We start from the raw sequence: 22,557 nt of genomic DNA, 5'->3' as shown, positions 1-22,557 counted from the left end.
TAACCACGCTATACTGTTGGATAAGCTCAGAGCAATCGGATTTAACAAATCCTCTTGGAGCTGGATGCAGTCTTACTTGGAGGGGAGGGAGCAGGTGGTAGAGGTGAACGGCACCGTGTCCCCCCCCCTCTCGGTGAGCTGTGGAGTCCCCCAAGGCAGTATATTGGGACCTTTACTGTTCCTAATATACATAAATGACATGTCATCGGCATGCGACTGTGAATTGTTTTTGTTTGCGGATGACTCTGCCTTGCTGGTATCCGGCAAGGACAAGTCACAGGTGGAGAAAATCCTCAGTGCTGAGCTCTGTAGAACTTGCACCTGGCTCACTGACAACAAGCTATCCATACACTTGGGTAGAACAGAGTCCATCCTGTTTGGGTCCCACATCAACCTTAAGAAAGTCAATGACTTCACCATAAAAGTGGGTGACATTGTTATCACCAGGAAAGATGAGGTCACCTACCTAGGTTCCATTCTAGAGGCTAACCTTTCCTGTGATTAAATGGCAACCAAGGTAATCAGAAAGGTTAACCAACGAACGTGATTTCTCTACAGAATCTCCTCTCTGGTCAACAAAAGCACCTTGAGGATTCTGGCGGGAACTCTCGTTCAACCCTTTTTCGATTACGCATGCACCTCCTGGTACCCTAGCACCTCCAAAACCCTCAAATCTAAACTCCAAACATCTCAGAACAAGCTAGTCAGGTTACTTCTAGAACTCCACCCCAGATCCCACCTCACTCCTACCCACTTCTCTAAAATGGGCTGGCTCAAGGTGGAGGACAGAGTTAAACAACTTGCACTGAGCCTAGTCTATAAAATCCACTACACCTCCCTGATACCGAAGTACATGTCAAACTACTTCCTTAACGTAAATGACCGCCATAACCACAACACCAGGGGGAGCTCCACTAACAACGTTAAACCCAGATTCCGAACTAACAAAGGTCTTAACTCATTCTCTTTCTATGCCACATCAATGTGGAATGCGCTCCCAACAGGTATAAAAGAAAGGGCATCTCTATCCTCCTTCAAAACCGCAATAAAAGTTCACCTCCAGGCAGCTACAACCCTAAACTAACACCCTCCCCGGATTGCTAATAATCAAATGTAAACAATCAAATGCAGAAACTTTTTCTTATGCCTTCTGATCTCTCTCTCTGTCTCTCTCTCTCTCTCTCTCTCTCTCTCTCTCTCTCTCTCTCTCTCTCTCTCTCTCTCTCTCTCTCTCTCTCTCTCTCTCTCTCCTCTCTCTCTCTCTCTCTCTCTCTCGCTCTCTTTCTCTCTCTCTATATATGTCCACTACTTGCTGTCCATATCCTACCTCCCACCCCCTCCACACTCCTGATTGTAAATAATGTAAATAATTCAATGTGATTATCTTGTGTGATGACTGTATTATGATGATAGTATATATGATAGTATATATCTGTATCATGAATCAATTTAAGTGGACATATATACATATATACATACATATATATATATATATATATATATATATATATATATATATATATATATATATATATATATATATATATATATATATATATATATATATATATATATATATATATATATATATATATATATATATCAGTGACGTACGGTGAGGTTCATGGCTGGTGAGGCACTGACTTCATCACAGTCAGATTTACAAACATATGAACCCTAAAGAGTATCTTATTCACCATTTGATTGGCAGCAGTTAACGGGTTGTGTTTAAAAGCTCATACCAGCATTCTTCCCTGCTTGGCACTCAGCATCAAGGGTTGGAATTGGGGGTTAAATCACCAAAAATTATTCCCGGGCGCGGCGCCGCTGCTGCCCACTGCTCCCCTCACCTCCCAGGGGGTGAACAAGGGGATGGGTCAAATGCAGAGGACAAATTTCATTATACCTAGTGTGTGTGACAATCATTGGTACTTTAACTTAACTAACTTTACACATACAAACTGTAGCACACAAAAAAGCACATTTAATAAAAAAAAAACGTTATTATGGTCTTACCTTTACTTATAAATGAAGTCCATGCGCCGCTGTTGTGCTGGATAATGCACCCCCGCTGTAGAATGCACCCCCTGACGGGAGTGTTATATCAACTAAAGCCAACACTTAAACTTTCCACGTGCAAGATTGAATCTATTTAAAAAAGTTATATATATATATATATGTGTATATATATATATATATATATATATATATATATATATATATATATATATATATATATATATATATATATATATATATATATATATATATATATATATATATATATATATATATATATATATATATATGTATATATATACATAAATATATATATATATATATGAATGTATATATGTATATATATACATAAATATATATATATACATATATATATATGAATATATATATATATATATATATATATATATATATATATATATATATATATATATATATATATATATATATATATATATATATATATATATATATATATATTGTATATACATGTATACGTATATATTTACATTATACTTCAGTTCAAAGTACCCCTTTTCACCTACGATGAAAAAGGGTACACGATAGCAGCACAATTGTTACTTTACATTCTTTTTCCGGTTTCTTTTTTTGATTGATCCCATTCGACTTTGTCTAATGAGTGAGGAAGCAGCATCCTCTTCTGGTTAAAATTATGATAACAAGCTCCTCTCTTCCTCTCCTTTCATAGTGCAGTTCATGGGGCACTTTTGGCTTCCAGATGTTTTTATTGGCCCTCGACATAATGTAATAATGAAATGAAATAAATACATATGTATATATACTTATATATATACACATATATGTATATATATATACATATATATACATATACTGTATGTGTATATATATAGACACAAAACCCCAAACTACTAAAGTTAGCACGGTGTGTAAATGGTAAATAAAAACAAATTAAAATGATTTGTAAATCAATTGAATAGACTGCAAAGACAAGATACTTAACACTCAAACTGGTCAACTTTGTTATTTTTTGCAAATATTAGCTCATTTGGAATGCGACGCCTGCAACATGTTTCAAAAAAGCTGGTACAAGTGGCAAAAAAGACTGAGATAGTTGAGGAATGCTCATCAAACACTTATTTGGAACATCCCAAAGGTGAAAAGGCTAGTTGGGAACAGGTGGGTGCCATGATTGGGTATAAAAGCAGCTTCCATGAAATGCTCAGTCATTCACAAACAAGGATGGGGCGAGGGACACCACTTTGTAAACAAATGCGTGAGCAAATTGTTGAACAGTTTAGGAACTACATTTCTCAACAAGCTATTACAGGAATTTAGGGATTTCACCATCTACGGTCCGTAATATCATCAAAAGATTCAGAGAATTTGGAGAAAACCAACATTGAATGCCTGTGACCTTCGATCCCTCAGACGACACTGCATCACAAAGTGACATCAGTGTGTAAAGGATATCACCACATGGGCTCAGGAAAACTTCAGAAAACTACTGTCAGTAACTACAGTTTGTCGCTACATCTGTAAGTGTAAGTCCAGTGACTTGCAGTGAGGTTCATGGCTGGTGAGGCACTGACTTCATCACAGTCAGATTTACAAACATATGAACCCTAAAGAGTATCTTATTCACCATTTGATTGGCAGCAGTTAACGGGTTGTGTTTAAAAGCTCATACCAGCTTTCTTCCCTGCTTGGCACTCAGCATCAAGGGTTGGAATTGGGGGTTAAATCACCAAAAATCATTCCCGGGCGCGGCGCCGCTGCTGCCCACTGCTCCCCACTGCTCCCCACTGCTCCCCTCACCTCCCAGGGGGTGAACAAGGGGATGGGTCAAATGCAGAGGACAAATTTCATTATACCTAGTGTGTGTGACAATCATTGGTACTTTAACTTAACTAACTTTACACATACAAACTGTAGCATACAAAAAAGCACATTTAATAAAAAAAAACGTTATTATGGTCTTACCTTTACTTATAAATGAAGTCCATGCTTGTTGTGCCGGATAATGCACCCCCCGACGGGAGCGCCTCACCAACCAAAGCCCACACCCAAACCCCCCACGTGCAAGACCGAATCCATTAAAAAAAGCCATTCAACAAGAAGCCAAAAAGCGCAAAAACAACAATGTTCACGCCGGAGGAGCCATGAATGACTGCAACATTAGGTACACCTGCAGACTGCAGCACGGATTTCATATTTCATTCATTCACAACTCCTCCAACACGAACACCACCGTTCCCGCACCCCCCGGCCTCCCACCAAACAACTCTTCCAAATAGATTCAATCCTGCACGTGGAAAGCCCAAGTGCGGGCCCCAGCCGACACAACACTCCCGTCAGGGGGCGCACTCCACGGCGGGGGCGCACCAATCCAGCCAAACAGCGGCGCATGGACTTCATTTATAAGTAAAGGTAAGACCATAATAACGTTTTTTTTTATTAAATGTGCTTTTTTGTGTGCTACAGTTTGTGTGTGTAAAGTTAAAGTTAAGTTAAAGTACGGGGAGCAGTGGGCAGCAGCGGCGCCGTGCCCGAGAATAATTTTTGGTGATTTTAACTTTTATCTTGTCTTTGCAGTCTATTAAATTGATTTGCAAATCATTTTATTTTGTTTTTATTTACCATTTACACACCGTGCTAACTTTAGTAGTTTGGGGTTTTGTGTCTATATATATACACATACAGTATATGTATATATATATATATATATATATATATATATATATATATATATATATATATATATATATATATATATATATATATATATATATATATATATATATATATATATATATATATATATATATATATATATATCAGTGACGTGCAGTCAGGAGAGGCAGGTGAGGCAGGGCCATCATGGAAAGAAAAAAAATGTAAAAAGAAAAAAAATAATTAAATTGTTATATGTATCCAGTGATTATACTATAAAGTTATTTTCTATTTAACTTCACCAGTTTTAGATTATTTGTATTCAAAATCGCTGAATTTTCACATTTGTTGTTCAAATACTGAGAAGAGACTTGCTGTGAGTCACCAGCCAGTTGAGGCACGTCACTGAGTTGAGCCTCACCATGGATTGCGCAATGACTCGGCTAACTGCTGGCCTGCTGTGCAGTGAGACCGTATTGCTATATGAACTATATTATACATTTCCATAGTTTAGTTAGCTGAGGTATATAATGTACAGTGTATTTTGTCAATAACTGTATGTGTGTAACGTATTTCTTGTGCTGACTTATTATGCATTATGTCTTATTAAATAACTAAAAGTTATTAATAAGAAGCCAAAAAGTGCAAAAACAATAATGTTCGTGTTGGAGGAGTTGTGAATGACTGCTGGGCCACAACATTAGGTACACCTGCAGACTGCAGCACGGATTTCATATTTCAGTTATTCACAACTCCTCCAACACGAACATATTGTTTTTGCACTTTTTGGCTTCTTATTGAATAACTTTTTTAAATAGATTCAATCTTGCACGTGGAAAGTTTAAGTGTGGGCTTTAGTTGATATAACACTCCCATCAGGGGGTGCATTATCCGGCACAACAAGCATGGACTTCATTTATAAGTAAAGGTAAGACCATAATAACGTTTTTTTTTATTAAATGTGCTTTTTTGTATGCTACAGTTTGTATGTGTAAAACCACTGTATTTGATTTCATGGATTTTCATTGATCCCTTGAGTGTGTGCATTTTGGAAAATTGAGGTAAACGTTAAGATCGAGTCTCACGTCACAAATAAAACGACTTTGCAACTGTCTTTGTGAGGTAAAAAGTCATGATTGAATAAAGGAATGACAAACACCAGGGCTTGCAAAAAGGAAGTCAAATTGAGGTCACAGCTTTCACCTGATAAACACAAGGGCTTGTCCGGGAATTGAAAAAACTCTTGTTCATTTATGCATGAAAATTGTAGTCAATCAAAATTTGTGTTAATAAAAGTGCCGCTACAGAGTCGCCCCAAATAAAATGCAATTTAAAAAAAAAAATTGGTAAAGGCAAATTCAAGGCATGTTGGTCTAGTAGTATGATTCTCGCTTAGGGTGCGAGAGGTCCCGGGTTCAATTCCCAGACAAGCCCTTAACTGTGATTTTAAACTCTTAGCTCAATTTTCCAAACTGCGCACACTCAAGGGATCAATGAAAATGTATAAAATCAAATACAGTGGTACCTCAATTTACGAACTCTAATTGTTTCAGGACAGACCTTGAAACCCTTAGTTCTTTTTTGCATGAAAATAGCCATACCTTTAAATTAGTGGCAAAAGTGCAATATACTAGCCTAGTTTTAGATCGTGTTCCCTGTTATTCGATGAAATATGATTCATCAGGGCTTGTTGGTCTAGTCGTATGATTCTCGCTTCGGGTGCGAGAGGTCCCGGGTTCAATTCCCGGACAAGCCCTTTTGTTTATCAGGCATGAGTTTTTAATTTGTCCACAGTTGAATTTCAGGCCAAAGTAGTTTTTGGCCTGAGCGCATGAAAATGGCTATTAATTTAAATTTAGGTTAAAAGTGTAATACAATTTTAGATTGTGTACCCTATTCACATCTCACCTTTCATGAGATTTATGGAACAATACTGTTTCAGGGCGTGTTTCATGGACAACCCCTTGTGTTTATAATTCTTGTTTTCAGTCATTTCTTTCCCCACCATACACACAGTCGTAAGTCTTGTCATTTTTTTTTTTTACTTTAGACCTGATTTTAAACTTTTAGCTCCATTTTCCTGAAGGCGCACTCAAAGGATCAACAAAAATCGATCAAATTTCGTTGAAATCGTACAGTACTGTGTACTGTAGGATCAATATGTTTGATGTACTGTTTTGTTTGTTCCGTGGTGTAATGGTACGTACTCTGGACTTTAAATCTTGGTAGAACCTACTGATAATAATGGAGTGTTCAGTGTGGCCGCCTCCCCTTAGTTACTTTAAGAATGAAAAATGCAGTGAAAACAAACTTGTGTAAAAAGTGCAGTGTTGTAAACCAGTTTCAGATTGTGACCCCTGTTTATTTATAAGTCCTGTTTTTATTAATCATTTTTTACCTCATACACACAGTTGTCTTTACATTTGTGACTTTAGACTTAATTTTAAACTTTATCCTCTATTTTACTCATGGCACACACTCAATGGATCAATTAAAATCTATCAAAACAAATCAAACCCTGTGTACTGTTGGATCCTTTCCTATTACACATACTGTACACTTGCAGGTTCCATGGTGTAATGGTTAGCACGCTGGACTCTGAATCCAGTAATCCAAGTTCAAATCTTGGTGGAACCTCCTCGTGAAAGCTATGACTTCTGTTTTGCAAGCCCTGGTGTTTGTAATTCATTTATTCAATCATGACTTTTTACCAGTGACGTGCCGTCACTGGAGGCAGGGGAGGCACGGCCTCACCTGCCATCATGGAAAGAAAAAAAATGTAAAAAAAATAATTAAATTGTTATATGTATCCAGTGATTATACTGAAGTTATTTTCCATTTAACGTCACCAGTTTTAGATTGTTTTTATTTTTATTTTCACATTTGCCGTTCAAATACTGAGAAGAGACGGTGCGGTGATCAGCAGCCAGTTGAGGCACGTCACTGCGTTGTGCCTCAACATGGATTGTGCGCAATGATTCGGCTAACTGCTGGCCTGCTGTGCAGTGAGACTGTATTGCTATATGAATTATATTATACATTTCCATAGTTTAGTTATGTCACACCCCGCCTCGGGTGAAGGTAATGTGACCGTTGCAAACCAGACTTTCAAATCAAGGATGGCAAGGCACGCAGTTGGTAACAGTTTACAAACATTTATTGAAATCCCAAAAAGTGTCAAAAGGTGAACAATGACAGGAAAACAAAGCACCTACAATCTGTAATGGCAATAAACAGAGGCAATATTAGTATAGTATATTATATATAGTACATTTATATTCTAAATACATTTCAAAGTTGCATGCATTAAATAGGCCTATATATTTCATCAAAATAAGCATATTAAAAATAATCAAAATGTAAATCATCCATTATAACAAAACACATGTATTCATAATCAAAGGTCAATAATCAAATATGTCGAAGTAAATAATTAAATAATCAAAACAGATTTAGCAAAATCTATTAGCAATCAACAAAACTCATTTAACCGGTTACAACACAACATCTCATCATCAAAATAATCTCCTCAGTAGATGATGCATGGAGACCGAAACTCTTGCTCAGGACAGAGAACCTCCTCTGGCAGTTACCGACAGCAGACTGTCAGAAAAACGGCATTTTCCAACTTAAATAGCCCATAGCTCCGCCCACTAGCTGGGACCAATTTGACAGGGGGAATTAAGAAAACAGTTATTTTGCAAATTACACCATAAATAACCTTCACATGTCTAAAAAGTATTCACATAGCCATGACTATGGCTGAGGAGCGTGAAGTTGGATGGAACACAGAGGAGTCTGAAGAAGACGTCAAAGGTTTTGAGAACTCCGGGGCTGGGCGTAAGCAGCATAGGAAGGGTTCTGGGAAGGCTAGGTGGTCTGGTGAGCCACCAAGGACTGAAAGAGTGCTAAGTGAACCTACCCTGGTTAACATGTTTCAAGACTTTTTGATTGGACAGCAACGTAGGGAAGCTATCCTAGTCCATGAACTCCAGGAGTTAAAAAATGTCTGTACAAGGCCTAGCCTAGATCACTCACTCACTAACCAAAATGCTAACCGTACTACTGATGATAGTCGTTATGAGCAGTCACCCAAACCCAGAACTCGCCCACAGCCAACTCCTAGTCCTCAAGCGTCGCCGTCCAGAGATTCCTTGCCACCTGACCATCATCTCCGACAAGGCCCAAAGATGCTCCCTTTCCAGCAGGGTGAGGACATCGAAAACTTTCTTGTCCGCTTCGAGCGCAGTGTGGGGTCAAACTGTCACAAGTTAGCTGAGGTATACAATGTCCAGTGTATTTTGTCAACAACTATGTGTGTAAAGTATTTCTTGTGCTGAGCCATCATAAAACTGCTGCGAAGACGCACTGTGACAGGCTCGCCTCATAACCCCGCCTCCTGGTGCCAAGCACCTTCGCCGCAGAATGCACCGCCCGACGGGAGCGCCACACCAACCAAAGCCCACACGCAAACCCTCCACGTGCAAGACCGAATCCACCCAAAAAAAAGTCACTTAACAAGAAGCCAAAAAGTGCAAAAACAACAATGCTCGCGCCGGAGGAGCTGCGAACGACCGCAGGGACGCAACATTAGGTACACCTGCAGACTGCAGCACGGATTTCATATTTCATTAATTTACAACTCCTCCAACACGAACACCACTGTTCCCGCACTTATAAGTAAAGGTAAGACCATAATAACGTTTTTTTTTATTAAATGTGCTTTTTTGTGTGCTACAGTTTCTATGTGTAAAGTTAAAGTTAAGTTAAAGTACCAATGATTGTCACACACACACTAGGTGTGGTGAAATTTGTCCTCTGCATTTGACCCATCCCTTGATCACCCCCTGGGATGTGAGGGGAGCAGTGGGCAGCAGCGGCGCCACGCCCGGGAATAATTTTTGGTGATTCAACCCCCAATTCCAACCCTTGATGCTGAGTGCCAAGCAGGGAAGAATGCTGGTATGAGCTTTTAAACATAACCCGTTAACTGCTGCCAATGAAATGGTGAATAAGATACTCTTTAGGGTTCATATGTTTGTAAATCTGACTGTGATGAAGTCAGTGCCTCACCTGACATGAACGTCACCGCACGCCACAGCTTTTTACCTCACACAGACAGTTGTAAAGTCGTTTCATTTGTGACGTGAGACTCGATCTTAAAGTTTACCTCAATTTTCCAAACAGCAGACAATCAAGTGATCAATGAAAATCCATAAAATCCACTACAGTGGTACCTCAATTTATAAGCTCTATTTGTTTTAGGACAAAGTTTGTAACCCTTAGTTCTTTTTTGCATGAAAAAAGCCGTACCTTTAAATTAGTGGTAAAAGTGCAATATACTAACCTAGTTTTAGAATGTGTTCTCTGTTAAAATCTCACAATTCAGGAGATTTTTGGTTGAAACATAATTCTTGTGGTCTCGTCGTATGATTCTCATCTCGGGTCTGGGGTTCAATTCCTGAAAAAGCTATTGTTCATTTATGCATGAAAATTGTAGTGAATCAAAATGTGTACTCATAAAAGTGCAGTTACAGAGTGTCTCCCCAAATAAAATATAAACTTTTTTGGGGACTTGGTAAAGCACAGTTCAGGGCTTGTTGGTCTAGTAGTGTGACTCTCACTTTGGTTGAGAGAGGCCCTGTGTTCGAGTCCCGGTTAAACCCTTAATAGTGATTTGAAACTCTTAGTTCAATTTTCCGAACTGCACACACTCAAGGGATCAATGAAAATAAAAAATAAAAAGAATACAGTGGTACCTACAAGCTCTAAATGTTTTAGGACAGAGCTTTTAAAGGCCTACTGAAATGAAATTTTTTTATTTAAACGGGGATAGCAGATCTATTCTATGTGTCATACTTGATCATTTCGCGATATTGCCATATTTTTGCTGAAAGGATTTAGAATAGAAAAACGACGATAAAGATAGCAACTTTTGGTATCTGACAAAAAAAAGCCTTGCCCCTACCGGAAGTAGCGTGACGTGGACAATTGAACATATCCGCAAAGCTCCCTATTGTTTGCAATGATGGCCGCCAGATCTGAGAGCGATTCTGACCGAGATAGCGACGATTTCTCCATTAATTTGAGCGAGGATGAAAGATGTGTGGATGAGGAAAGTGCAAGTGAAGGACTAGTGGGGAGTGGAAGCGATTCAGATAGGGAAGAAGCTGTGAGAGGGATAGAGCCATATCGCTTTGAACCCGACGCTGATGAAGACGGTCAGGAGGACGCTGCTGCTATTGATGCTGGAGGAGCACACGACATAGATCGCCTTGAGAATACAGAATGGTAATATGTTATTTATTTATAGACTAGTTTTAGTTTGTGGCCTAGTCTTGCACTGTTACTGTTAGTGTTACAACTTACACCCCAGGCCTATCTATACACTAAGTATCTATCATTGACACAATGTGTTACTGTTAGTGTTACAACTTACACCCCAGGCCTATCTATACACTAAGTATCTATCATTGACACAATGTCAAACCTAATTAATTACCCATTATTTCTATGGGCCACAGCTCCATATACCGGCAATACTAAAAATATGCATGCAGATTAATAAGATCCACAACAAGACAATGATAATATTAATTATTCCACATGTTTGCAGATTGCAGGTGTCAATAATATGAATTGATTTACAAATATTATGAACATTTCTATTTCCAGGTGTACATGTCAAAACTGTGTGAACATGGAGACAGTGGCTGAGTGTGTCTGCTGTAGTGAAATAGAGGCAGTGACCAGAACGATGGAGGAGGAGGGGGTGAAGACGTGCATCATAGACCACCATGGCTTTCCATCTGTGTGTCTGGATGAATGGGTGCTGCAGACAGCGTATAACGCCTACAAACAGCAATATGGCATGCTGCAGCAACAGCAAAATGAGTGAGGCACTAATAAGTTTAAATAATTCTTTATTCTATCAACCTTTGGAAGATAAGTCAGAATGAGCACTTTCTTATCTTATTCTTATTCTGTGAAATGTACTGTGCTACAATGCACATGACATTATATATCATAGAAGTATTACATAGATGGACCGTAGATGTCAACAATATTTACAATTTACTGCAACAGTAAATGACAAATGAATAGAATGCATGACAATGTCTTTTGAATCTCAGAGAACAGTGAGTCACTGTGTATCCATGTCCGGATAATAACAGCTGCCATCATTTGCTACTTGCAGGCGGAGACGACACACAGCCTATCGACAGTTTGTCCGCTTCTGCTGGGGATATCTGGGAAAGGACATAAGGGTGGTACTACCAGCTTGTGTAGTACATAAGATTAGGACAACATTCCCATCGATGGACTACACGGGGTTCCAAGACGTGCAGTGACTGCAACAGAATCTACATGGCCACTGTACTTAATCAATAAAATCAATCAATCAATCAATCAGTCAATCAATCAATGTTTATTTATATAGCACTAAATCACAAATGTCTCAAAGGGCTGTACAAGCCACAACGACATCCTCGGTACAGAGCCCACACACGGGCAAGGAAAACTCACCCCAGTAGGACGTCGATGTGAATGACTATGAGAAACCTTGGAGAGGACCGCATATGTGGGTAACCCCCCCCCTCTAGGGGAGACCGAAAGCAATGGATGTCGAGTGGGTCTAACATATTAGTGAGGGTCCAGTGGAGCCAGCAGGAGGCCACCCCGAGCGGAGACGGGTCAGCAGCGCAGATGTCCCCAACCGATGCACAGGCGAGCGGTATACCCCGGGTCCCAACTCTGGACAGCCAGCACTTTATCCATGGTCACCGGAATAACCCCTCCACGTGGGGGGGGGGCAGAGGAGAAAAGAAAAGAAACGGCAGATCAACTGGTCTAAAAAGGGGGTCTATTTAAAGGCTAGAGTATACAAATGAGTTTTAAGATGGGACTTAAATGCTTCTACTGAGGTAGCATCTCTAACTGTTACCGGGAGGGCATTTCACACTTACCGAAGCGACTCCTGTGCTTGGCGATGGCTTCCTCCTTGTCTGGCTTCTCCAGTTCATCGCAGAGGAAGGGAGGCACATCCACAGTGACGCTGAGTGGTGTTCTCTCGTCAGGGGTCTGTCTGCAGCCAGCAACAACCTCCCTGATCAAGTCATCTACGTAGCCTGCAAAATACAATTGTACATGTTCCTGCTCACAACATAATATACTCATGGAGAGTGAAACTTGACAGTATTATTATCATGATACAAAGTGTCAAGTGTTTACATGTTTTGTGTCCTCTACACTTACGGTATGTTGGCTCTGTCGCGATTTTCTTGACCACATGGCCCCCTGCTTTATACTTCGGGTAGCGTACTGCATAGCGCTCAGCACCCGCTTGTGTAGTGGCTATAGGGCGGCTCGAATTTTCGTTCCAGTGCAGCCCAGCAAGCAGGTTCCTAGGTGTGGTAACAGAATAATGTAATAATTAGTACTAAAGTATGGCACACACTAGTGACACTTAGATTAGTGTGGAAACATACCTGCACAGCATTCCGATGTATGAGAAGACATACATTTTCGGTGCGAACTGTATAAGATAAAAGACACTTTATTCAGTCATGCGTCCATACAATGTGTGTGTAAATTTATAAATTGTTTGTAAATTTGAATACAAATGTTTGTGTATTAAACTGTTAATAGTCAGCTATTAAAGCTTGATCTCCTGCAGTAATGAAGCTGTTTTGTTTTCAATGTTAACACCACGCCAGAATTGTTTGCAATCTTTCTCACCAAGATGCCAGCCACTATGTTGGACCTCCAACATTCTCTTGCTTACACTGACTGTATCAAGGCTTCATTTAGTATGCTCTAGTATTTTGCTCCCTGGCCACCAAAGTCCTAGTGGCAGGTGGTAACCACCGACACCACCTACAGGCGATCAGTCTAATTCTCACCTGTATGACAAGGCTATGGAACGCCTCCACCTTGGAAGTCTGGTGTTCACCCGACAGCATGGCGATATCTTTTAGCAGGGACTTGTTGTTGACCACCTCCTCCAGTTTCACTGCTGAGCGTGAACCTAAACATAAATTTAAAATAGAACAACGTTTCTACAAAAATGTTCCAGTCAACTTAAACTGGTTATTTACTTACAAGTTTATCTGAATTTTTTGACTTTCAAAAGATGTGCAGGAAAATACTGCTAGTCCCTCACTGCTTTCGGGCAACTTATTTGCCTACTCACTTTGTTTGAGCCATTTCTTTTGCCGTTGCAGTTGTCCATGAGTACAAATTGGGAAGAGGTCGCCATGGTCCTTGTGGATGTTCTGAATGTGTCGCTCCACAGACTTCCACTTGGCAACCAGAAGTTCCCCCTCTCCAGGCGGTGTAGACACTGCTGCCCAGTAGAGGTGGTTGATTATACTTTGCACCCAGGGCTTCAGGTCTTCACAGTCCTTATGCTTGGCGATGGCCTTCAGTTTCTTTCCGATGGCTACAAACAGAAAAAAACAGAAATTTGTGGATTAAATACAATATCGCATTCATCTGATCACTGATATGTACACACTACTTCACAACTTGTCATGCATACAAATAATCCAACTAACATTTTGCAACATGCCAGATGTCATAGCAGTGCCGTGTATTGGGCATGTTTTCACGAATCCATTTAGCGATCTGTCTGTGTCTGTCTGTCACCAGCACCCCGACATCCAGGTCCCAGCTGATCAGCAGTTCCACCATCCTCTTCAGTCCTTCCATCTCCATATGGTAGCTGCCAAGACATTCGTTGCTCTGAAATATATATAACAGAAAAGGAATGAGCAAAGAAAAAAATGAAAAAGGGGCTTAGTATACATTGAAATGGTTAATGTTATTAGACAAATTTACTAGGATAATTCTGGAAAATCCCTTATCTGCTTATTGTGTTACTAGTGTTTTAGTGAGATTATATGGTCGTACCTGTACAACCTGAAGGTCGAGAACCACATTGGCCACAAGCTCCATTGTGGTGTAGGTACCGAACTTGGCGCTGTGTCCCGGACTGTCTGCTCGCCCATCACCACCAAGGACGAGGGGTCGGCCTTCCACCTGCAGCATGGTGAGGTGCGTCCGTTGCTGTTCCTCCCACACCTTTTTGATGGCTGGCTGCAGGATGAGCTCCTGGTGGTTGAAAAATGTCCTCTTCACATACGTGACCACTCCGATGCTGTTCAGCACTTGCAACACCTTGCCAGAAGATGCCCCAGCGAAGAGGATGCCAGCAGACAGCAGGATGTTGCCCGCGGCATAAGGGCCAATGTTTGGCTGGCTGCTCCAACTACTCCTCTGGTCACATGATGCACATTGAAGAGTCATGGTCAGCTGTGTACCGTTCGAATCCCAAGAAGGGCTTATGTCCTGGCTGCCACAGACTGGACAGTGACACCACTTGACGAGACTCTGGAGGCACGACTCAAAGATGATGTACTTCGGTTCCTTGTGGCAGCCCTCTTCATGCATCTGGTGAGTACATGGGCGATCTGGCGACCCGTCAGATTGACACGGATCCGATGTCGTTGACTCACTCGGCACATAGCTGTCATCGGAAGAACCACCAACAAAAGGCGCAGTGGGACTTGATGCTGGTCCTTCATCAAACAATGCAGGAGGTGGTCGTAGCTTGGCTTGCATTCCAGACACACCTGGAGCTGCTATGTTAGTCTGCATCTCGGGGCTGTCAGATGGAGCTGCTACACTTGACAATGGGACTTCACTAACCCTGGCCGGCCGAGCTCTAACCCTCTCGAGGATATCTGGGGTCACCTGGTGTCCTAGCAATAAAATCAAGCACAAGTTGTTTTATATAATCTGTTAAAATTAAACTAGAATCACATAATAATTATTGTCTTTGAATCACCTAATTTATCTGTCTACTCTACTCTGCACAGGCAGCGTGCAATGTGTACTGTGATGTGCAGAATCATGTTCGTCACCGAAATAGACATACCCTTTGATCTATGATGTATTTTCCCTGTTTGGGTGCTCTTGCTACTGGTCATTGCTGTTGGTGCTGTCCCAATCGGTACCCAGTCCGTCTGGCATCCTTGTTCTCTTGTATTTCCCTGGAAATGGAGAAACAGCTACATGTAATATGGATACCTCATTTACATTAATTATGAATACTTTTGGATTGGGCTTGAACTGTAATCCATTTGAACATTGATTAGGAAAACAAATCGAACCTGATCTTGATCGCCCTCCTCATCAGGCAAATCTAGTGCCATTGCCATTGGTTCATCCACCGCATCCGCCACTGATGCCGTAGTCGTACTGTCCATGATCTGATCTATTGTCTGTAAATGTACAAATGTACAATACTTTATATTATTGTCTATTGTAATCTATTGACAGTATTGACACTATTGACAGTAATGTCAGTAAATGTACGATACTTTATACTGCAGAAGAACTTGACTAGAACTTGAAGCAATAATTATATGTAGACTATTTTATTGTTAATTTATTTCATTGTTCATGGAGTAGTCCAGTGGTTCTCAAATGGGGGTACGCATACCCTTGGGGATACTTGAAGGTATGCCAAGGGGTACGAGAGATTTTTTTTTAAATATTATAAAAATAGCAACAATTCAAAAATCCTTTATAAATATATTTATTGAATAATACTTCAACAAAATAAATGTTTAGAATTAAGTTCATGAATCCAGATGGATCTCTATTACAATCCCCAAAGAGGGCACTTTAAGTTGATGATTACTTCTATGTGTACAAAATATTATTTATAATTGAATCACTTGTTTATTTTTCAACAAGTTTTTAGTTATTTTTATATCTTTTTTTCCAAATAGTTCAAGAAAGACCACTACAAATTAGCAATATCTTGCACTGTTATACAATTTAATAAATCAGAAACTGATGACATAGTGCTGTATTTTTTTTCTTTTTTTCAACCAAAAATGCTTTGCTCTGATTAGGGGGTACTTGAATTAAAAAAATGTTCACAGGGGAAAATCACTGAAAAAAGGTTGAGAACCACTGGAGTAGTCTATGACTGTGTGTGTTAGTTTTGGTTGATTGATTGAGACTTTTATTAGTAGGTTGCACAGTGAAGTACATATTCCGTACAATTGACCACTAAATGGTACCACCCCAATAAGTTTTTCAACTTGTTTAAGTCGGGGTCCACTTAAATTGATTCATGATACAGATATATACTATCATATATATACTATCATCATAATACAGTCATCACACAAGATAATCACATTGAATTATTTACATTATTTACAATCCGGGGTGTGGAGGTGGGGGGGTTTCAACAATTGAGAACAAAGAAATGGATATTGGAACAGTGTAGTCTGACTATGAAAACTGGATATCAAGATTCTTACCCTCTTCCTTTCCCTTTTGGCAAATGCAGACCTCATGTGCCCAGTCTGTCCGCTTGTGGAGGGGGTCGGGTGCTCCGGACTTGTCCGTGGTCTATCGAAAATAGTTGGCTTCGCACCTTTCTTCAGCACGAGTCGACGAGTGCTGATTCCCATTTCTGCCATTCGCAAGGGACCCTCTTCGAAACATGATCTTTCGAAATGTTCGCTGCATAATACACTGTACTTCGTATGTGTCGTCCAATCCAACCGTGTTCGCTTGACTTCTTTGTTCCATAGTAAAGCTTGGCCGCCATCTTTTGGGAAAAGAAACAATGAAACACCGGTTGTGTTTTGGTTTGTGTTGCTACATCCAGCAGCAACACACCGCTTCCCTACAACTCTCTTTTTTGCAGTCTCCATTGTTAATTGAACAAATTTCCAAAAGATTCACCAACACAGATGTCCTGAATACTGTGGAAATTAGCGATTAAAACAGAGCTGTTTAAATTGGGAGGGACCTATTCCAAGATGACGCGTTCAACTGCCTTCGTCACGCGCATACGTCATCATACCGCGACGTTTCAGCCGGATATTTCCCGGGAAATTTTAAATGTCACTTTATAAGTTAACCCGGCCGTATTGGCATGTGTTGCAATGTTAAGATTTCATCATTGATATATAAACTATCAGACTGCGTGGTCGGTAGTAGTGGGTTTCAGTAGGCCTTTAACATAGTCCGAGGTCACATTGTTATGGGAGACACACTGCATCCTGTCAGTAAGATAAGAGTTAAACCAAGACAAGGCTAAGTCTGTCATCCCAATACGCGTTTTGATACGCTCTAATAAAATATTATGAGTATCGAAAGCGGCGCTAAGATCAAGAAGCAGCAACATAGATGAAGCATCAGAATCCATCGTTAGCAATAGATCATTAGTCATTTTTGCGAGGGCTGTCTCCGTAGAGTGATTTGCCCTGAAACCGGACTGAAAAGGTTCACAGAGATTGTTAGACGCTAAGTGTTCATTTAGCTGCTTTGCTACAATTTTTTCGAGGATTTTCGAGATAAACGGAAGGTGGGACACCAGCCGGTAGTTTACCAGGAGATCAGGATTGTGGTTAGGTCTTTTGAGTAGAGGATGAATGATTGAATGCTAGGGGAACAATTCCAGAGGAAAGTGATACGTTTATAATATTTAACACTGATGGACCTAATAATACAAAAAGCTCCTTGATAAGTTTCCCAGGAATTGGGTCAAGTAAACATGTTGTTTGTTTTGTCCCATTTACACATTTTGACAATTCCTCCAATGTTATTTCATCAAAGAGAGAGAAACTATTTTGGAGGGCGGTATCTGTCGTATATACAGTCGTATTTGTGTTAATAGAACCCAGTTGTAGCTGAGATGCATTGTCTTTAATCTCTTTTCTAATGACTTTGATTTTCTTATTAAAGAAATTCATAAAGTCATCTGCTGTGTGGGTGGAGCTACTGGGAGGAGTCCCTTGTTGGGTTAGTGATGCTACTGTACTAAACAGAAATTTAGGATCATTTTTGTTGAGGTGGATGAGATATGAGTAATATTTAGCTTTAGCTGAGGTAAGCATGCATTTATAAGTTATTAAACTATCACACCATGCTTGATGGAAAACCTCAAGTTTAGTCGCACGCCATTTGCGTTCCAGCTTTCTACATGATAATTTCTGGGCTTTAGTTTCTTCTGTAAACCATGGGGTATGCCTTTTAGGGGCCCTTTTTAGCTTTAGCGGTGCTACACTATCAATGGTGTCGCGCAGGGCGTCATTAAAGTTGTTAGTGACGTTATCAATAGAGCCCACATAATTTGGGAATGGTGCCATTACCGAAGGCAGTAGGTCAGTAAGAGTCGTCGTTGTGGCAGCATTAATGTTGCGGCTGCTATAGTAGTTATTATTATTATTATTAGTTTGTTGACAATGAGTCAGAACTTCGAATTTTATAATGTAATGATCGGACATTACTTTAGTGAACGGGAGTATCGTAACTTTAGAGGTGGTGACACCCCTGACAAGCACCAGATCTATCGTATTACCGTTGCGATGCGTGGGTTCATTTATTATTTGTGTAAGACCACAGCTATCAATTATAGTCTGGAGCGCCACGCATGGAGGGTCCGATGGGGTATTCATATGGATATTAAAGTCCCCCATTATGATTATATTGTCGGCGTGCGTCACTAGATCAGCAACAAACTCTGAGAATTCACTGATAAAGTCAGAATAGGGCCCAGGGGGGCGGTAGATAACAGCCAGGTGGAGAGGCAGCGGTGTGACAAACCTCAAAGTGAGCACCTCAAACGAGTTATATTTATTATTTAGGTTAGGTGTAAGATTATAGTTTTCATTGTATATTAGTGCGACACCCCCTCCCCTTTTAAGAGGTCGGGCAACATGTGTATTGGTATAGTTAGAAGGAGATGCCTCATTTAGCGCATAAGGTTAAAAAACACTGCTCTTGTCTAAATCCTAATGACCCAAACAAGAAAAGTGGTAGAAAAGGGAAGGATGACATTGTTATCACTACTTGCTTTGGGTATTTTATTGTTATTGCATACCATCAGAAGCCCAAGGGATGTGATAACATCAATTAAATTTGGTACCGCCATGTTTGTTTCTACATCCGACATACTTTTGCAAAATGTACTGTATATGTCCACATGTCTGTTCAATTAACACAACACAGTGCACGCTCGTGTGCGTGTTTGTGTGCGTGTGTATGTGTGTGTGTGTGTGCACATGATTTAAGTACTGGAAAACTGTGGTTGGTACCTCTGTGGATGGATGACAAAATGTGAAGAATGGAATTTAAAAAAAAAACAGTGCACTACATCAAAGTGAACTGTGTTCACAATGTGTTTATTCTATTCTATTTATAATCTATTCCCATTAACCCATTCTATTTATAACTGACTATTTATATCATATTCAATTGAAAGAATTATGTACACTATCATTCTTGTTGTACTCATTGGGCTCAATCTGGGGCCTTGGGATCTTTCTGGTTGTTGTTTGCATGTTCTCCCTTTGACTGTGTGGGTTCCCTCCGGGTTCTCCGGCTTCCTCCCACCTCCAAAGACATGCACCTGGTTGATAGGTTGATTGGCAACACTAAATTGGCCCTCGTGTGTGAATTTGAGTGTGAATGTTGTCTGTCTATCTGTGTTGGCCCTCTGATGAGGTGGCAACTTGTCCAGGGTGTACCCCGCCTTCCACCCGTGTGCAGCTGGGACAGACTCCAGCACCCCCTGCAACCCCGCAAGGGACAAGCGGTAGAAAATGGATGGATGGAAGTTCTAATGTGTCTGATATGACAATACAGTTCCTTGAATCCTTGAACACATATAAGGCCGGATTGAGCTCAATATTCTCCGTACACACACAATGCAGTTTTTGACATGTCAATAACAATATAACTTAATATCTTAATATATATCTTAATCTGGAAAAACATTTTTGGGTTTTAATACAACGAAACTGGCCAACATCATGTGAAGTCCTGGATGGTAAACAAGCTAACAAGAGTGACTGTTATGACACCAAGTGTGTTTACGCTCTGTGTTCAAACACATTTAATGGAGGAACTTGCTGTTTTCATAAAATCCGTGAGCCGACTTGATTTTGACACATTTACAGTATTAATGCAGTGTTAAAACACAAACAAAGGCAACCTGTTTTCTCTGCAACATGCATAATAGTCTCCACTTAATAGTCCCAGCCTTTCTTTTGTACAGTATTTCATTACCTTCATTGTTTTATTCATCAGTCTTCTGTTCTTTGTATGTTGATGTGCAGGCTATGGCTTTGTGGACTTTGACAGCCCTGCAGCTGCCCAGAAAGCCGTGGCTTCGCTCAAAGCCAGTGGAGTCCAGGCACAGATGGCCAAGGTAAGATGTTTGCTGCCTTTCACCGCTATCCAGTCTTGACTTGTTAGAGTTTGGCACTGCCGTCTAACATGAAGAAAATCTGGTTCTGTGTTGCTCATTGATTGACAAAAGACTGATAAATTCAGCTTTAAATAGTCGTTATTGATTATTATTTACTCCCCTATCTCGTAATACATAGCCACCATGGACAGGCTGACAGCATGGATTGGAAAATATGAAAGCATGAATGAAGAAATGGCCTACGCCTTGGTGTTTGAATCGATACAATTTCCAGATATCTAACTATTGATACCGGTACTCAACGGTGCTAATTTTCTGTACTTCTGTTTGTGTTAATGCCATAATGAATGTTAATTGTTTAATAGTAACAATATGTAAAATCGTTCATGCTAATCGACAGCATGTCTATAGTTAAAAGTTAAAGTTAAGTTAAAGTACCACTGATAGTCACACACACACTAGGTGTGGTGAAATTACCCTCTGCATTTGACCCATCCCCTTCTTCCACCCCCTGGTGAGGTGAGGAGAGCAGTGAGCAGCAGCGATGGCCGCCCTCGGGAATCATTTTGGTGATTTAACCCCAAATTCCAACCCTTGACGGTGAATGCAAAGCAGGGCATGTAATGTAACCACAAGGCCACTGAGCAGGCTTATAGGATATTGGATAGCATATGCAATGTAATTTAGCATCAAGCTAGAGCATCTTTAAAAAGTGGAGCCTTATAGTACTTTTAAGCACCTTCTTCTTGCTTTGTTAGCATGGAAAATTGTAACATGCTTGACTCCTTATTTCTCCGCCAAATCTGAAAACGTAGTTATGTCATGTTCAACAAAAGTTATCCAAATACAGTATCGCTCCATTTTACGTGAATCGGTGGTCGTAGTACCAATGGTAATAAAAAGGACTGAACTCTTTACCCATCCCTACTAAGATTGTCTAAAACCTACATTTTGGTACTTGTTCCAAAATGTATTATGATACTTTTCAATACTTCTCAAAATAAAGGGGACCGCAAAAAATTGCAATATTGGCTTTATTTTAACAGCAAATCTAATGATACTTTAACCATACGTTTCTTGTTACAATCAAAGAACAATTTTGGCATTAAATAACATAGTGTGCATACGAGACAACTTAGCTCTTAAAATGGATCTGCACTTTTTATTATAGGCAGAATAGAGCGACTCCCATAGGCTTCATTTTAAGTGGACTTTTGATAGCATGTATTTATTATTTAGAATGCATAAAAGAGAACTACATATGTATTATTTTCTACATAAGGATTATAAATGATAGGCAAAATAAAAAAGTGCAATTCCCCTTTAGTAGTAAGTAAGCAAATGAGTTACAAAGGCTCCTAATTTGGCTGCTGACATATGCAGTAACATATCGTGTCATTTCCGATTATTTCCGTAATATGAGGGCTAAGCGGCAGAAAATAGATGGATGGATGGATTATTAATCTACTTATTTACTTTTAACAATCTGATTACTTTCTGTTTTAACATGTTCCATCTACACTTCTGTTAAAATGTAATAAGCACTTATAATTTTGTTGTTCGGAGACTTTACAAAAGTTTGGGTGGTAATATACATTTGGGTATCGATCCAATACCAAGTACTTACAGGGTCATACATTGGT

The 22,557-nt window shown here is 39.9% G+C and overlaps 2 protein-coding genes and 1 non-coding gene across 3 annotated transcripts in view; 2 read left to right on the top strand and 1 right to left on the bottom strand.

Annotated features, from left to right (window-relative positions):
- Positions 1–6,355: 6,355 nt before the first annotated feature.
- trnap-cgg (transfer RNA proline (anticodon CGG)) lies at positions 6,356–6,427 on the top strand. Its single transcript has one exon. It is a non-coding gene; the product is annotated as a tRNA-Pro (tRNA).
- Positions 6,428–12,080: 5,653 nt separating this feature from the next.
- On the bottom strand, positions 12,081–17,306 carry LOC133660471 (uncharacterized). The gene is made up of 10 exons (XM_062063996.1): positions 17,013–17,306; positions 15,846–15,956; positions 15,611–15,725; positions 14,584–15,434; positions 14,229–14,415; positions 13,865–14,113; positions 13,575–13,699; positions 13,161–13,207; positions 12,928–13,076; positions 12,081–12,800 (listed from the first exon to the last, which is right to left on the bottom strand). Exons 1-10 carry the CDS (start codon positions 17,172–17,174, stop codon positions 12,613–12,615), a joined length of 2,184 nt encoding a protein of 727 aa, XP_061919980.1. The 5' UTR covers positions 17,175–17,306; the 3' UTR covers positions 12,081–12,612.
- A 3,515-nt stretch (positions 17,307–20,821) lies between these two features.
- The window catches only part of LOC133660472 (RNA-binding motif, single-stranded-interacting protein 3-like), a 230,354-nt gene continuing 228,618 nt past the window's right edge, over positions 20,822–22,557 (top strand). Inside the window, exon 1 of the mRNA XM_062063997.1 lies at positions 20,822–20,914. Coding sequence (XP_061919981.1) covers positions 20,906–20,914 — 9 coding nt within the window. The 5' untranslated portion in view covers positions 20,822–20,905. The remainder of the gene's footprint in view (positions 20,915–22,557) is intronic.

The sequence above is a fragment of the Entelurus aequoreus genome, linkage group LG11, assembly GCF_033978785.1.
Source record: "Entelurus aequoreus isolate RoL-2023_Sb linkage group LG11, RoL_Eaeq_v1.1, whole genome shotgun sequence".
Classification (NCBI taxonomy): Eukaryota; Metazoa; Chordata; class Actinopteri; order Syngnathiformes; family Syngnathidae; genus Entelurus; species Entelurus aequoreus.
The sequence above is the reverse complement of the archived record's forward strand: the minus strand, read 5'-3'. Positions and strand labels throughout refer to the sequence as shown.

Bases quoted from the DNA above. Each gene is read 5' to 3' on its own strand.
- LOC133660471 (XM_062063996.1), bottom strand. From the start codon at position 17,174: ATGGCAGAAATGGGAATCAGCACTCGTCGACTCGTGCTGAAGAAAGGT. The intron at 15,957-17,012 runs GTAAGAATCTTG...GTACATTTACAG, and splicing joins CCAAAAGGGAAAGGAAGAGG to ACAATAGATCAGATCATGGA. The intron at 14,416-14,583 runs GTACGACCATAT...TATATATTTCAG, and splicing joins TCGACCTTCAGGTTGTACAG to AGCAACGAATGTCTTGGCAG.